Genomic DNA, 17,295 nt, shown 5'->3' on the forward strand with positions numbered 1-17,295 from the left:
GCAGGCAGGAGGGTTTGGCCAGCAGCCACCACGTCTCAGTACTCTAGCACGACGGCACCACAGCATCAACCTCAGCTGTCCCCACGGAGAAAAGTCCCAGTCGAGCAGCCCAGTGGTGACCTTCGGCAGCTGAATGCAACTCATGGCAGTTGGGAACAGGAAAGATTTAAAATATATATAATATATACTTTTATTATTCACCCGTTAAATCCATTATATGCCAATCATGATCTAGTTTCAGCAGTTACATTTCCTTGATCATGTCTTTACCAGGATGCAGTTAAATCAAACAAGGAGATGGCTGATGGCAGTGGGGGTGGCGGCTCCGGTCCCCCTCTCCTGGCGTGGGCCCGGCTTTGGCAGAAAGGATGAGGGCAGCACCTCCACAGGCCTGGCTCCTCCACGCTCTCCTGGCAAGGGCTCCCTTACTGCAGCACCAATCCAACCTGGGAGCAATGGAAAGGGGGCTCAGGATGCTTTGCTCCATTCCCAGCTCGGCATGGACACAGCTGGGAGGGCTCGGTGTTGTCTGTGTGGGTTTCTCCACTGGTTTTGGGATATCTGAGAGCAGCAAAGCCCTGAGGTTTTGGGTGAATGGGCACATGGGCCCCACCCGTGTGATCTCATGATCACATCCCTCTGATCTGGGGAGGTGACCAATGTCTGGGGTGTGACAAGCCCCGTCAGGTTATGAGACAGCCTTGATTCATGAGCCAAGGATGTTTCTCAGCTCATGATGAGCAGAAGGACAGAATACCTCTCCTAAAAGTTGGGCGTGTTTAGCCTGGAGAACGCTGCAGGAAGGCCTTAGAGCCCCTTCCAGTGCTGAAAGGGGCTCCAAGGGGGACTGTGGACAAGGGCCTTGATTGACAGGACAAGGGGCAATGGCTTTCCACTGCCAGAGGGCCAGATTAGATGGGATCTTGGGAAGAAATTTCTCCATGTGAAGGTGGAAAGGCCCTGGCACAGGTTACCCAGAGCAGCTGTGGCTGCCCCTGGATCCCTGGAAGTGTCTAAGGCCATGCTGGACAGGGCTTGGAGCAGCCTGGGGAAGTGGAAGGTGTCCTTGCCTGTGACAGGGATGGAACAAGGTACTCTTTTAAGGTCCCTTTCAACCCACACCATTCCATGATTCCGTGACTTGGGAGAAGCCTCTTACCAAGAGCCTGGTCCCTGGCCATGTCCCTCTGCAGGCAGCTGGCCCTGCTGGGGACTCTCCAGGACATGCTGGTGGCTGGTCATGCACTCTGACCCAGGGGACCCAGAGGCAGCCCCACCACGGGAAACATTCCCACCATCAGGCTCTCCCACACCCCGGCAGCTCTCCCAGTGAAAGAAGGGATTGCTGACACCTCCTGGACCTTCCTACAGGCTCAGCAGGCAAGTGAGGCTGGTTTAGGGCACAAAGCTTGTGCCCATAGACAGAGCTGGCTTCACACCAGGGAACCAAAGCCCTGTGACTGCCATTGAGGCATTAATTAGCTGTTAAAGCATTAATTAGCTGTGATGTAGCTGGGCAGATTCTGGTTCTCAAGCACCATCCTCTGCAAGGTGGCTGTGGACTGCACAGGTGCTGAATCACATCTCTGGTGTGGAGAGACAGCAGCAACCAGGTGCTGCCTCAGAATGGCCCAGGGCAGGCAGGGGCTGCAGCACAGCTCTGGAAGCAGCTCACTGGGGAACAGGCTGCTGGCCCTGGGGACAAATGACATCCTGGGACACCATGGCTCAGTCCCCTTTGTCACAGCTCCTGCTCCAGCCTGTCTGTTCTCTCCAGAGGGGTGGCTGTTCCTCCCACTCCACCAGGACACACTGACAGCCAGGACTGTGCGTGTGACACCCGGGTCCCGTGTGGGATCACAGGCGACTGTCACAACCTCCAGTGTCACTTCTGTCACCCTGCAGCCCTCTGCTGTCTCCTCTATGCTTGGCCTCCTTCCTCAGAGGGAAGAGGATGGTGTGAGGGGAAGGACTGAACCTGCACTAGTCCAGGAATAAAACTAGCTTTGGAAGATGAGTGTGGAGGGATTCTCCACAGGGACACACTCTGTGCAGGCACAGGAGATGGCAAAGGGATTCACCCATCACTGTGTGACACTGCAAGGACTAGCTGGGCTGGAATGCTCAGCTGTGGGTGACAGCAAACCCATGTCCCCAGGGCTGTGGGAATGACACCCCTCCTCACAGTACTGACCTTCTCTGGTGCCATGCTGGGACACTTCCAATTGTACAGGTAATACTGCAGGTTCCCATCCCCGATCCCAAACTTCAGCTTCTCCAGGAAGGTTTTGTTTTCCATGAGATCCAGTGCATTGAAGACGTCAAATCCTTTCTGCACAGGGAGACATGAAGCCATCAGTTCCTGCTTTTGTGCTGGGGAGTTCCTCCCACCTGTGAGCAGCCTGGCCCCCTTTCCTGCCTGGCTCTGAATCCCAGAAAAAGAGAAGAGCTCAGCCTTGGTGTCCTTATCCTCAATCCAACTACTACAGGACTATTTGCTGTAGGACACAAGTAACATCCTGAGCTCAGCTTACCACAAGCTGGATGGGTCAAGGTAGCCCTGTATTCCTCTCCTGGGTGGCAGATCTTTTTGGATTTGGATTTCCATAGTCCTGGGAACAAGCCTGTCCCACAAACCCAAGGGTGGCCAGCCTGCAGCAACTGCCCAGTGAGTTTCTTGGTGAGCTTCTGTGAGCTGCCCAGTGTCCCACAGTGCCAGCCCATCCCTGCCTCCCTCACCTGTTGGAACCCTGGAAGCTGCCAATTTTAGGCTTTCTAACAGGCACTGACCCTCAAGAGAGCACTACATGTGACCTGAGGCCATGAAATAGGATTCCAAAATTGAGTGACAGCACTGGGATTATGGGTGTGTAGTTTGGATAGAAGTGTGTAATATCACAGGGTGGAAAACTTAAGAGTTTAAGGTTTTAATATATATAAAGCAAGATAGAGGATTTAGGGTGTAGGCTAAGTTCTTATTTTTCACCTTCTTCTTTATAGGTTTGGGTGAGGTATTGGAATTGGGTGAAAAAATCCACATTGCAGACCACGGGTGTTTGGTTATTGGGTTAAAAGTAAAAATAATATAGGTGTCATTTCATAATTGGACAATTTGTGCCTAAAAGACCTTGGAAAGAGACAGAGCCATTTTTCACTTTGTTAGCTAGAACTCACAACTTGTGAGACTGTACTATAGATAAGAATTAATAAACACCTGAGTCTGAACATGAAAACTGTGCCTCTCAAGCATTTAATCCTGGCTCGAAGAGAAGAAGATGAAAACCCCCACACGCACCGACTTGGCAAGGATGAGCGCGTCACTCATGAGGTCAATGAGAGGTGTCTTGGTGTGAACGTTGTAGAAGGAATAAGCAGCTTTCAGGCTCTTGTGAGTCGGGTGGTTCATGATGGTGGAGGGCAGCGTGTAAAAGCTCAGGAAGTCTGTCACCTCTCCCGAGGCACTCTGCAAGGCACAAGTGACATCACGACATGTCAGGCTGGGATAAAGCCTGGCCAGAGCCTTAGAGGGGCTCTCCTAGTTGGAGTAAAGGCTGCAGGGAGACTCAGGGCCCAGGATGGAGGCACCATCCTCCAGCAAATTCCCATCCTGGAGGGGCATGGAGCTCCTCCTTGATCGCTCCCACAGCTCCAGTAGAGGCTAAAACCCAGGAAAACACCCCTGCCATTGTGCTCCTGCCCCTCACCTCTACCACGAAGGTGTCAATGATGTTCTCCTGAGGTACAAACCAGTGCTCCACCTCCTCTCGGCTCATCACAGGGGTCAGGTGGAACTGCTTCAGGTACTCAGTCAAGAGCTTGTGCACAGCAGAGATGTCCTTGTGCTCCATGGGCCGCAAGCCAGGAGTCTTGGGAGTCTGCAGAAAGTGGGACAAGTTTTTTCATTGCTTGCACAGTGGTTTTCATCACCCAAGGGCTCTCCAACGAGCAGCACAGAGACACTCTCTGCTTAGATCAGCCCATTTTCAGCCCCCCAGCCCTGTGGGCCCAGTAAAGGATAGATGTGATCGGCCGTGACACCGACAGCAAAGACCACAGAGAGCACAGCATGTCCCAAATCCTCAAGTGCCAGGTCAAGTCCCACTGGAAGTGGTCTCCTACCCTCTAATGACACAAACTCTGCTTCCCTCCAGGTTCCTGTTCCCACTCGGAGCAGGCACAGGCTGGGAGACATGTCTCAGGCTCCACAAGATGTTATTCCCAGTTGGCCTTAATTACTAATCTAGGGTTGGGATGGCTCAGCAAGCCCAGATCTGCTCTGGGGCTGAGTTTCTGTACAAAACCCAGTAGCTTCAGCCCAGCAACTGCAGTCTGTGTGGCTGTGGGAGGCAGGAGCTGGGAGCTGCCCAGCATGAAAACAGCATTTTCCACCCCAAAGGGGCAGCTCTGGCTGACAGAAAGGAGCCAGCAAGGTCGAGGAGGGTGGTGGCAATTTTAATGCAGTTAGTTTCTTTCTCTTCCATCTCCAGCTGGGGAACTTCCCCAGCAGGACAACTGCAGTGCCAGAACTGATCAGTGTGACTGAAGAATGAGGCACTAACCCGATCCAAGGTCACACCGAGGTTGTGTTTGGACAGATGAAGGCTGTCACATCTGCCTGCTCGTTTTACCAGCACGACAGGCTATGACTCACCAGCAAACAAAAGCTCACAGGGTCCTCTAACTGAAAGAATTTGCCCTTAAAATGCAGGTACCCAGGCAAAAATACATAAAGATTAAATAACGCACAACTGCTTGACAGAGTCATTTACTACATGGAACAAACCCTGGGTCTCCAGGCAGAGGACTTGACCTCAATCAGGATGTTTGTGCCTCTCCCCTTGCCCAGAGAGGAGCAACTCCTGAGCTCTGCTCCCGGCTGGCACCCACCTCGGGCAGCCGGTAAAGCTTCGTGGTACGTTGCATAGTCATGTTCCTGCTCAGGTGGGAAAATTTGACCTCGATGAGTTTCCGAGGATTCAGGGAGCGGTGCCAATACCTGCGGAAACACACTGGCAGTGGGAGACTTGCTCTGGGGCGGCTGCAGGGCCACAAGGTTCCCGTGGCTGCCGTGAGGGCAAGTGAGAACATCAGGCCAGCAGCTCCCCACAGAGAGAAACACGGTTCTGAAGTGCTTGTGCTGCCAAAGTCTCCTCTCCTGTGTTGTGAACGGCTTTAGCAAAGCCACTGCACTTAATCCTGGAAGGACAGTGCAGGAGGAGAAACCTGGGCTGGGATCACTCTCTCCTGTCCCAGGGAATCCCACACACTTTACTGGCCATAGAGGAAGGGAAGGTCTGCAGACAGAAATCTTGGGAGAGCCACAGACACTCACCTGCAAGTCCCCACAGGCTTTGGCAGCACCACTCCCGCAGTGTAAACAGCCTGGAAGATTCCCTCTAGATGCACCCTCCGTGTGATCTCACGGATCAGAACCGGAGCTACCCGTTTGGAGCGCAGCTTTTTGTGGACACACAGGAAGTTTATCTCCACCATCTTCTTCTCTCTTGGGGAGGAAACAATGCAGAGCATGAGGCTTGACTGTCCTGACCTGGGCGGATCAGACCAACACCCTGGGCAATCTACCTCCAAGCCCCTTGAAGGGAATGAAGAGTCAACACCTCAGGGAAGGGGCAGGGGCTGGGTTTGGAGAACCCTCCCTTAAGCTGTTACCCAGTAATTCCCAGGAAAAATGGTCTGAACCTGTGTGAGGGCAGGGTCAGGTTGCATATTAGGGAGAGGTTCTTGCCCCAGAGGGTGGCTGGGCACTGCCCAGGGAATGGTCACAGCCCCGAGGCTGCCAGAGCTCCAGGAGAGTTTGGACAATGCTCCCAAGGCACAGGGTGGATTGTTGGGCTGCCCTGTGCAGGGCTAGGACCTGGACTAGATGATCCTTGGAGATCTCTTCCAGCTCAGGATATTCTATGATTTCACATCTCCATCTAGCCCTGGATGATTTCTGTAAGCCAGAGTTCTAAGTTAACCTACCACATTGAGGAAAAGAGCCTTCACAATGGTTACCTACAAGATGTCCCTGCTCAGAACCTCCCTGCCAACCCTTAAATATCCCCCATCTTCTCCTCCAAGCAGCAAAACATCCCCAAAGGCCTGGCTGTGGGCTGGGGAGGACAACACAGCCAGAGCCCCTCATAACTTCCCCAAAGCCCCAGGTGTCAGCAAGAGGCAGGATGAGAAATGCAGCAGCACTCACGTGTCATAGATGTGGATGGTGGCTGGAATAGCACTGATAAATCCCACCAGCTTCTTGCTGGAGACCACTCGGACCCCACAGTGCCACTGGGGCAGCCAGCCTGGAGGACGCAGTGCCCTGGGGAGGGGACAGAGCTCAGCAGTCACCTCCCACCCAAGGTCCCTGGTGTACCTACTCTTGCCTCCCACCCTGCACTGGGACACCCTGAGTCCTGCTCACCAGCAAGAGGATGAGAGAGTGAAGGGATGTGACAAGGAGTGTTGGGATCCAGGGCAATTCCTGCACCCCGCAGCCAGCCCTCGCTAGGGACACAGGAGGAAATCTCTGTTCCTTGGCTCAGGAACACCCTGAGGAAACAGCAGCTCTGCTGCAACAGGACTCCCAGAGTATTGCTGGCAGCTGCCTTCATCCCACAGTTCCAGGGCACTGAGGAATTCCTCAGCTACTGAGATTTTCACAAACACTTAAGGGATCAAAGCAAAGAGGAGAAAAGTTCACTTTTAAGCTCCCGTATCTAAGGAGCCAGAGGCAGGCAGGGCTGGGTGACAGCCCCTCTCACCGTGTCCCTGGGACACTGTACACAGTGACAGATGGGGAAGGGACATTTCAGGAAGAAGGGAGATGGAATAAGCAAAGGCAGCTGCAGCCCTGTCACTGGGATCAGGCTTGTCAGCATCCCACAGCCCCTGCTCTGCACTCCTGGTGCCACTCACCACAGCAGGAACTCGGGCGAGTAATCGAACCGGAACATGTTGTCATCGTCCTCCACGTAGTTCTCGTTGAGCAGTGTGTAGAGCTCCTTCAGCTGCAGCAGCACAGAACACAGAGGTTAAGGAGGTTACTCAGCCATCAACTGCCCCCAGACAGGACCCTGAATTCTTCACGTGTGGCCACAGCACTGGGGCACCATGTGCAGCCATGTCCCTGCTCCGGGGTCCTGGACCAGTGTCACATAGAGAAGGGGGAGCAGCAGGACACAGGGGAGCCCTGTGTCATCTTCCAGGGGAGTGGGGCATACTCTAAAGGGTCTTCCAACAGGAGAACTCTGGGCTTCAGGCATCCTGACATCCCCTTGAACAAACCAGGCCAAGCTGCCCAATCTGGGATGGGTAAGAGGGAACTGCAGTAGGGGGAGTCAGACCCATGCAAACCCCAGGAGATGGTGTGACAGAGCCAGAGTGTCACCTGCTGTGCTGAAGGACTCCCTTCCATCCCCAAAACCATCTCCAAGAGCCCAAGCCCTGAACTGCCAACCAAGACACTCCAACACACGTATGCTGAGCTGCTTGTACTCACCACAGCTCTGTCCCCCAGGTCCAGGGCATCCCAGGTGAAGCCCTGGGGCAGGGTGTAGGGCTCCTGGCGGATATTGTCCTTGTCCGGCTCCACCGGACCGTGGGTGTTCACCACTTCTCCTGAAAGACAGAGCAGGGAGCCATGAAAGAGTTCTCTGCTGTGTGAGGCCTCCACAACACCTCAGTCTGGTGTCCAACATGCGTCATGTCTCCCACCCCTGAAGTGGCAGAGGGGGATTGTCACTTCACTCACCCAGTTTGGGATGTGACAATGGGCAGAGAATCAAAACTCCTTCTGGGGCAATGGTGGAGTCCCTCAGGTGATCAAACAGCCACAGCTACATCCTCAGCTCCACAAATGATCCTGATCCTTCCCCATCCCCTCAATCCCAGCCTGGGCCAGCACTTTCCTGTGAGCCCCTCAGTGGGACAGTGGTCTCCTGCCAGCTCTGGCCACTGCCACTTGGCAAGTGTCAGGCTTTCCTGCCCACTGTGCCTAAAGAAGAGCTGCAGTGAACAACGCAACTTTTGTTGTAAAACCACTGACTCCTAAAGGCCCTGATTCAGCCAGGAGAGGTTGGCTTGAGCTCTGGCTTTCTTGGGGATGTCAGTCCAGCAGCACCACTTCAGTGCTGCCAAGAAAAGCAAGTTGTGCTAATTAGGAATTCCCTTAAAAAGGCATTGAAAAGGTTTCCAAGCAATGGGGAGGTGATGAAAGCCCAGAGCAAAAACTTCCCCCTTCACACCCACCCCAGACAGCTTCCAGAAAAGCTCACCCCTGGCCGCCCTCTCTGTTTTGAGCAGGTGCTGAACTGTTTTGAGATCTGGTCCCAAAAATCCTCCAGCACCTCTGTTATCCAGCCCTAAATAGCCCTGTGTCTGTAATGCCAGAACAGACCAGGACCACAAGGAGCACTGGGACATGGTGAGTGGCTGGCAGCCAGGCACAGCCAGGGCACAGCCACCACCCTGGTGTTGGGAGGAACGAGTTGTTTTGTGCTTCCCATTCCCCAGGAGACACCTTCCACTCTTTCCCCAGGGTTTTCCCAAGCAGAAAGGATGTTTCCCGTGTCCAGCATCCTCAGAAAAAAGGGTCTATAGAAGACCAGACTCTGCTGTCTCACATGACCATGTGCCATCTCACTGTGATTTTCCCAACTTAAAGCTGAGATGCTCCCAGCAAAGTTTTTGAGACCCAAAAAGGCCTCAGAGTGGTGTAGACAACATGGAATGGGAATCAAACACTGAATCTGCAGCAAAAGGAACACAAACCCATGAAGGGAAATACTGAAGAGCTGCAAATTTGAAGCCATGACAAGTTTTGGATAAATCTAGAAACTGTGGGCTTGGCCTCACTGTCTAGTTCCCCTGAGCTCTAGGGGATGCAGATGAGAAGAGACTAAAGTAAAGTTATCCCAGGCACCCCAATCAGCCTAGGAATGAGGCCCTTCCAGCCAGGCAGCTCTCCTGGCACAGCTGCTCTGAGAGCTCCTGCCATGGTGTCAGTGGCAGATCACTGCCACAGGCTGTCAGGAGCAAGAGGAAGGATTGGAGCAAGGACCAGAGGTGGGAAGCACCACTGGGATGTTCACAGGGGGAAGAGGGGACCAAGAGATGGGGCTCCCCATCCTTAGATGTTCATGATAGCTTGGGGTGGAGATGCTTTGATGTTTGTGCTTCCCCTTTCCTGGCTCATCTACAGCTCCTGCCCGTGTCAGAGGGATGTGAGCCCAGCAGAGCAAGGATATGGCAGCTCAGCACTGGAGCTGCTTCCCAGAGCTGCTCCCAGCACCATCCAGCCCTGAGTGACTTTCCCCACCAAAGATCCCCATCTGGGAGGCTTCAGCCTCCAGAGAGGGGAGAGCTGGACAGCTCTGAGTTCACAGGATGTGGCAACACCACACACAAAACTTGGGTACAGAGGGCTGGGGAGACCCAACTCCAGGGCTGAGGACTGGGATTAAGGGATGCACAAATGCAGGAGGCATCAGATTGTCCCTCTGTACTTCCTGAAGTGCTTACAGAGCTCTTCAGACCCTCTCCATCCACTTAGTCCATGTTGCTGAATGGTGGAGAAGTGGTTTTGGTGCCTTTGAAGCCAGGTCAGGCAGGGACTCACTTGGTGGCCACAGATCAGCATCTCCAGGCTTCTCTGAGGGCTTCCTGGAGCAGCCTGGGGGCCACAAGGCCTCCCCGAGGGCCCACAGGATATTGAGGGGCTGCACATACCTAACTTGGGCACTGGCTGTGTGTCCCAGAACTGGTAGCTCCTCTTGCTGGCTTCCTCCATGGTTTTGGCAGGGCCCTGACCTACGGAGAAGAGCTCAATGGCTTTTTGAATCTCCTGGATCCTCTCAGCAGGCAAAGAGTTCACCTGAGGGCAGAAAAGAAGGTGGGAAGACAAAATGAGTAAGGTGAGCCACCAGGTCTGTATGAGGGCTCCTCCAGAGGAACCTGGAGCTGATCCTGTTGTGGGGCGCTGCCAGGAAAGGGAGAGCAGGCAGGAACCTCACTTCCCATCCTCAATCCCTGAGAGGATGGATGAACCCTTTCACCTGCCACTCACCTAGATCTGGTTTCTGGGCACTCCTAGGACAAGGGGGATGGAAGAATTTTCTGAAAATGCTTTAAGGTTCAGTTAAGTGGGTGCTGTGAGGCCCAGGAGCAAACCTCCCCACCTGACATCCTGCAGAGACAGATGGATCAACCCACACTCAGCACTTGGGATTCCTTTCTCTTTCACTGTTCAGCCTCCTCCCTCTAAGCTGGGTCTGTATCCACAAACTGCAGCTTCCAGAGGAGTCCCTGGACTCTGGGGACTGGGACAAGGCAGAGAGGTTGAGTCAAGATGAAAGACACTTTCATCCTCCTCTTCCTCAGGGTGGACGGCTCTGAAATCCCAACCCCAGCTCCTCTCTGATCCCTGAGGAATTTAGTTTGAAAAACGCAAAGTCCCAGTTTAAAGCTCTGCACAGTCAGATGGACAAAATATTCAAAATATTTGGATGAGAACTGGGCATCAGACAGAAAACAGCCTCTGCTGATGTATGTCCTCTGTCACAGGACCAGAGGGGACAAGAGGGCCAGGAGGGTCAAATCCTGCGTGTCCCATGCTGCTTCCTGAGCCACTGGCTGCTGGAGAGGATCAGGCAAAGCCCAGAGGGATAAGATAGACCCAGCTGCTGTTCTTGTGATCATCAAACAAAAAAATCAACACCACCAGATGTCACCGCCGTGCTGCTGGGCAGGACTCAGGGCTGGCAGGTGGCAGTGTGGCAGCTCCTGCCTGTGACAGGCACCTGGTGTCTGGGAAGAATAACTTGGAGGCGCCAGTCTGACCCTGGAACCAGCTGGGATATCCAGCCAAGGACTGCATTATCCCCAGAGTGCTCTGCAAACACTTTCTGCACCAACAGGAATTCCCACACATGGAGCCACGCTGGGAAATCACTCTAAATCTGAAGTTTTTTGAGCAACTAAGTGCCTAAAACCTGGGCTGGGAACTCTTTCCTTGGCCTAAGTAAGCCTGGGGAGGTTTGGGATGGGGCTGGCTGTTGTGGGGAGCCAGGATTCTGGGAAGGGTTGGTCACCTTCACTGGCTGGTCCTGAGCCTGGTCAGGCTGGTCTCCTCCTCCTTTCTCTTTCTTCCGTTTGGGTTTCTTTTTCTTCTTCTTGGCTCCGCTGTCATTTGCTGGACTCAGGCCCCTGGGGAACAAAAGAAACATCATTGGAGCCTTGAGGTTTTCTTTCAGGAGAGTATTTGTTTGGTTTCTGAGGTACTCTAAAGAAAATGCAGGCTCCCTGCTGAGTCCAAGTCTCCAGGAAGGGGAATACTCCATGCACAGAGGGTGCAGCCAAGTGCTCATCCCACAACACAGAACTCCCTGTGAGCTCCCCAAAAGGGATCAGCACCAACTCCTCCCACCCCACAGGTTTGTTGGGCAGTGGGGACTGTGCCCTGTGCTGCAGGTGACCACATCCCCACTGTCACATCACTAGCTGTGTCACCCATGCCCAAATCCACCCTGTGGAGTGCTGGGATGCCCAGCTTTGGTTTTTTCCTCCTCTCCATGCCCAAGGATAGATGTGGTGGCAGCAAACACTGCTCCAGCCCCAGGGATAAAGCCCCACAGCAGGCTCAGGAACCACAGAGGTTGCTGGCCAAGGACACTGTGCCAAGTGTTACCTCACCTGCATTGGTGATGCTCTGGGGAGAGGAGGCTGTTTATTGGAAAATTATTATATTGTTATGCTGGAACCGAAAAATTGAGAGTGAGGAGCAAATCTCTGGGAGTGCAGGGTGGGAAGTGCCTACACCAGAGCACAGCTCCTCCTTCCATGGATGCAGGGCAGCCCTGGACATCCAGATCATGATCATCCCTGAACAGCTGCTGGTGTGAAACCCCTCACTGAGCCTGGCCTTTGTTCCAGCAGCTTCCTGATGCCAAAACACAGGAGAGGTGCCTGCTCCCAGCATGGCAGATGGGATCTCATGATAATGACCTTGTGATCCTGCATGAGATGACCTGACACAGGATAGACAATGTTATGGGGGAGCTGGGAGCTGGCTACAGCCTCCAAGACTGTCAGTGTTCAGGGGGAAATTCAATCCTGGAGAGGCTGGAGCATGTCTGAACAGAGAGATGGGAGGGGAAAAGGCAGGGACACATGGCCAGAAGAGCTCTGACAGCCCATGAGGGGTCTCCTGCAAAGCAAGCTGGGGTCAGTGGGTGCCAGCACATGGCTCAGCTCTGTCCTGTCCCTCAGTGCTGCCCAGCAGGGTCAGGATACAGCCAGGGCATTTTTACTCTACAACAGAGGGGTCCCTTTCCTTGCACCCCATAACAACTCTTACAGCAGGGACTGACCTGCCCAGAGGCACCAGCCTGCAATCTCCCCACAAAAGCAGTGCTCAATTCTGGAGCAGTGTGATGTCTTTACTAAACGCAAGATAGTGGTGAAGAAGGTGGAGCAGGAAAAAAAGAAGAAATGTGCTGGAAAATATGGTGGAGCAGCATCCAAGTATTTATTTCAACAAGACCAGAATAAGGAGCTGGGAGGAGACTAGAGCTTGAAGAAATGAAAGTGGAAGGTGTCCCTGCCCAAGGCAGAGGGGTGGAACTGGATAATCTTCAAGGTCCCTTCAACCCAAGCACTCTATGCAACCCCTAGGCTGAGCAGCAAGAAGGTTATGAAACTAGGGAAAAGCGGATGGAGAAATGTTTTTTGAGGGACAAAGCTGGGAGATGCTTGTGGCTGTAGCACAGAAAGCCAACGTGATGGGCTGCACTGCCCTGGGGAGCAGAGCAGGATGGTTTGCAGGACATGGACTGGGCTGGGGAAGCTTTTCCTCTGGATAAAACCTCAACAGCAGCAGAGACTCTGCAGACAGCACGTGCTGGGGAAAAGATTCCCATCTATCAGCAGAGTCTGTGTGGAACACCAGGAGATGGGAAGCATTCCTGGTGTGAGAACAAGAAGTGGTTCAGGGTGAGCTGCTCCACAAAAGGGGGTGAAGAGAAGCACCCTTCTTCTTCAGAAGAGCATGAAGGGGAGCAGGAGCAAAGCCACAGCTCTGAGGACCAGCAGCCCATGGAGCTGCTGAGCCATCCCTGGGGGGAAATCTCACCTTCCCTCCCACTACAAGGAAAGGGCTTTGCCTCCACCCAGGAGATGCTCCTTGGACATGACAGCAACAGCAATCCCAGCACAGCACTGCTGACACCACTATTGATTTTAGTGACAAATGGGTAATGGCTTTTTTAACTCTCTGAGGAGGAGCAGGGCAGATCCTGGCCACACTGAAGTCCTGGGATGAGCAAAGCCACCTTGGAGCTGCAATAAACATATCCAAACTATTCCCTATCAATTTTAACACCACAAACTGACAGCACCAGGAGAATTCCTGAACACACCCCAAGGGCTGACACTGGAAGTTGTCCTTTCCAAAGGGGACGGAGACGTGTTCCCAGCTCACCTGCACATTGGGAGGCTGCTGGTGTCAGTTGTGACAAACAAAATGCTTCCCTCATACTCTGTCAGCATCGCTTTGCTTCATAAATCAGAGCTGCCAACTCCCAGCTTGGTGCTAATGAGCTCGGCCCAACCACAGGTGAAAGAGCTGAGAAAATTCCTCCCTGATTTATGAGCGAAGCTGGCATGACCTGGGAGAAATCAGGGCAGCAGAAGGTGGGATGAGGTTTTGCATTCCAGGTGGCATGGCCTGGGGAAGGGCCCTGCTTCAGACAGGAGATGAAAACCAACCTGGCAGAGGAGTCACCAGCATGTAGGAAAATGCTGGAAAACCCGACAGTCTCACTCACTACACTCAGAGAAGCAACAATTACAGGTATTTTCTATTTTAAATCTATTTAGGAAAGCAAATATCTTTTTTCTCCAGCATAGCTGCACCCCCTAGATACTCCCCAAATTATTGACAGTGCCCCACCAGTGTCCTGGGACAAGCCACCACCATCCAAAATCTCAGCTACTGCAGCTGGTCTGACCCATGAAGCTGAGTGGGCCGGAGCAGTTTCATCCCAGGAGGGGTGAGCTGCCAGCCCAGCTCACATCCCACAGCCTTCCCAGCTGCACTTAAGGCCTTTTTCCTCCCATATCCCTTTGCATTCCGAGGTGCATTCAGAGATGAAGTAGCTGGACAAAGGTACCTCGGCTGCATTGTGCAAAACATCTCCCAGTTTCCTGTGGGATCATCACGATCTCTTTTCTGGCTAAGGAAAACACTCTCCTGGAAAGGCATCCCTCCACCATCATGGTCATTACTTAGCACTCCAGTCCCTCCTTTCCCATTACCAGGTGGCTCTATGAATTGAAGGCAAAGGCTCCAGCACCAACCACTGCCCAGAAAACAACCCCCCCTGTAACCTGAGTGATCTTGAAAAGACATTTTTGGGAGCACTTAAAGAGAGCAGCTGAGCTTGTTCAGGGTGAGATCTGCTCAGACTGACTGTGCTCCATCAGCTCAGCCCCTCCAGAGGCTGGAAAACTCCAGACTCACCCAACAAATTGGTGCTCAGCACCCAATTATCTATCCCTGGACCCTTGGGTGTTCCCACTGTATTCCCAAACCTGAGGGAGGAAGCACAGGGGGAACAACTCCAGCTGTGGGCAGCTCCCTCAGCCTGGTGGGAGACTGAAAGTGTCAGATGAGAAGAAGATCCTTGCTCTCTATTTAGGTGCTGGAAAATCCTTCTGCCATCCCAGGGGCTAATCAGGCATGGTGCTTAGGCTGTAATCTCTGTAATCTTGTTAGGGGCTGTGGCAGGGAGGGAGGGAGGATCTCCACACACCAGAGCTCAGCTCCCAGAGCCCAGGATGCTCTTTACACCTACAACTGAATCCCACGTGCTGGAGCTCAGTGCTTGTCCCAGGAACTCCTTTTTGTGGGTAGGTGTAGGCAGGGACTGCCAAACCCACAGCTGCCCCTCTGGAAAAGCCCCTCTGCTCCCTCAAACCCCATCCTGCAACAACCCAGCTGTGCCACAGGGTGCTCCCAAACTCTTCCTGCCTGGAACAGCTTCCCCAGATGGTTCTGACAACAATAGAACTGTTCCACGGGACTGGGACACTCCAATCCTTGCTGTCATCACTGCTCTCATTGCCTGTGAGGTGACAAATCCCACCAGGCTGAGCCCATGCAATGTTCCTCTCTTTCCAGAACCAGGGAATAAATCCTGCACAGCCACCAGGGACACAGCAGAAGCTCTCTCCACACAAAAGGAAATATGAAAAATAACAAAGTGGTATTATTTTCTTTGGAAAATCAGCTTGGATAGCCACAGCAGAGAGCAGGGCAGCGACATCCCAGTGCTGACACAGGACTGAGGCTGAGGAAACTCAATTCCTCTTTCCTGCCCTTAAAAGGAAAGGAAGTATTGCTTTCACTAAGGAATATTTTTATGTTTTAAACCTCAGTGCCAGGATCCAGTGACTCCCAGCACAAACTGACACGGGCAGAGCTCTGAGTGTGGCTCTACAAACCCTGGCAGCTCAAAGCCCTTCTCCTGCCTTGTTTTGGGGGACAGTGTCACTGAGGTGACAGGAAACACTCCCACACCCTGGTTTAATGGGATGCATGGAATCAACACAATTAATGACTGTGCATCCAGTATGAAAACCATCCTCCCTCCCACTACTTGGCCTCTCCCTGGTGGGTTTTGGGGGTACAGGAGATTTGCCAGAGAGCTCCAACCTTGCCTCACACTCCTTATGGCTGTGCCCACCAGCCATGCTTTTGGTGTTATTTCCCAAGCTTTCCAAACCATTTCCTACTGGATATTCCCCAGGCTGCTTGTGGTTCTCCAGCTCCTCGAGGTGGCCAGAGTGATGCCCAGGACCCGAGGAGGGCTCCAGAACACACCTTTTCCTGGCAGAGGGCAGGAGGAAGCGCCGGGCTGGGGAGCAGCAGTGATTGAGCACCGCGTCTCCTCTGCTCGGCTCTGGCTTCCACAAACCTAATCATGTCAGAGGGAAAGAAAATAAAAATCTCCCCAAGCACAGCTAAACCGATTAAACTGAGACACGGTGCCACATCCGGGAGGCAAATGAAATATAAATGGGCAGCTATGCTGTCATAAAAAAAGCCTCTGCGATATTTCTTATGTGACCTTTTATTCGCTTTGGTTCCTGGGCAGGCAGGATTGCCTAAGGAGAGCTGTTGATGTAGGGAGAAGGTCTCTCCAAGCCCATGGTCTGTGCTGTGCAGGGCTGGGGAAGCAGCACCAGGTGAGCAGGAGCCCAGTGAGGCTCAGGTGCAGGAAGAACAAAGTACAAAACCGCCAGAAACCTCTGGAAAACCACACGTTGACGTTCCCATCCCCAGCAGGAATGAGGACGAAACCTCTCCCACAAATCCCAGGCATGGTGAGGCAGCTCTGCACCGTATTAATTAAGGCAGTGAGTAATGAGGGTGCTACGTTAAGCACTCCAGCTCTTCCCTACTGAGATAAGAACCTGCCTCGCTCCCTGCCTTGTTGTTGTTATTCCACCATTCCATACCTTTGGAGGCTGCGCTCCTCCAACCACGGCAGAGCTTTGCAAAACCCTGGACTGTGTTTAGGATAACGACGGGATGAGTGTGCAGAAACCGGGATTATTCCAGGTTATAGGGATGCCACACGCTCCGGAAAGCAGGATCACGCATCCTACCGTGCCACCACCCTGGGCGTTACCGCGGGGATGGAGATGCCATGAATGGGCTGAGGCTTGTGCGGGAGGGCAGAGGAAATGTGGGGAGACACACCCTAATGCAAAGCCAGGAAGAGCCGCTAACTGGGCTTGTTTCTGCCCGAAAAAGGCACTCGCGGCCCCATCCCGGCCGCCCCACGGCACCGCAGCCGTCACCCATCCCCATCCCCGCCGCGGCCGCGCCCGGCCCCGCTGAGCTCCGGACACGCTCCCGCAGCCGGCGTGAATGGGCGCGAGCGGCACCGCCCCCCCGTCAGATTGACCGGCGCCTCGACCAATCGCTGCCCTGGATGCTGCCCAGCAACCAATCAGCGCACCCGAGGGGCGGGGCGCCTCTCACTTCCCGGCCGCTCCTCGCCTCAATGGGCCCGGCCGCTGCCGTGGCACGCGGTCCCGACCGCCGCTCACCCCCGGTTGGAGCCATGCTCCGCCTCGTTCTCGCAGTCGCTGCAATGCTCGTGGTCGTTCTCCTCCGCCGCCGGCCGCGGAGACCTCCCCGGTGGCCGCCTCACTGCTGTCTCACTGTCGTCCGCCATCTTGAACGGGGCCTCCGCGCGTGCCGCACCCCCGCAACAAAGCGCGCCG

The 17,295-nt window shown here is 53.8% G+C and overlaps 1 protein-coding gene across 1 annotated transcript; it reads right to left on the reverse strand.

Moving 5' to 3' along the window:
• Positions 1–187: 187 nt before the first annotated feature.
• Positions 188–17,263, reverse strand: NMT1 (N-myristoyltransferase 1). The gene is made up of 12 exons (XM_083877594.1): positions 17,119–17,263; positions 11,094–11,208; positions 9,733–9,877; positions 7,505–7,623; positions 6,922–7,013; positions 6,209–6,325; positions 5,333–5,503; positions 4,888–4,996; positions 3,705–3,875; positions 3,296–3,463; positions 2,195–2,332; positions 188–446 (listed from the first exon to the last, which is right to left on the reverse strand). Exons 1-12 carry the CDS (start codon positions 17,244–17,246, stop codon positions 426–428), a joined length of 1,494 nt encoding a protein of 497 aa, XP_083733720.1. The 5' UTR covers positions 17,247–17,263; the 3' UTR covers positions 188–425.
• Between the last annotated feature and the right edge of the window lie 32 nt (positions 17,264–17,295).

Source organism: Zosterops lateralis (assembly GCF_965231275.1).
Source record: "Zosterops lateralis genome assembly, chromosome: 24".
In the NCBI taxonomy this organism is placed as follows: domain Eukaryota; kingdom Metazoa; phylum Chordata; class Aves; order Passeriformes; family Zosteropidae; genus Zosterops; species Zosterops lateralis.

What these genes read in the sequence shown, in the direction of transcription:
- NMT1 (XM_083877594.1), bottom strand. Translation starts at nt 17,246, where the DNA reads ATGGCGGACGACAGTGAGACAGCAGTGAGGCGGCCACCGGGGAGGTCT. An exon ending in GAGCATGGCTCCAACCGGGG is followed by an intron (nt 11,209 to 17,118) that starts GTGAGCGGCGGT and finishes TTTGTTCCCCAG; the next exon opens with GGGCCTGAGTCCAGCAAATG. An exon ending in TCGCCCGAGTTCCTGCTGTG is followed by an intron (nt 6,326 to 6,921) that starts GTGAGTGGCACC and finishes TCCCCTCCCCAG; the next exon opens with GGCACTGCGTCCTCCAGGCT.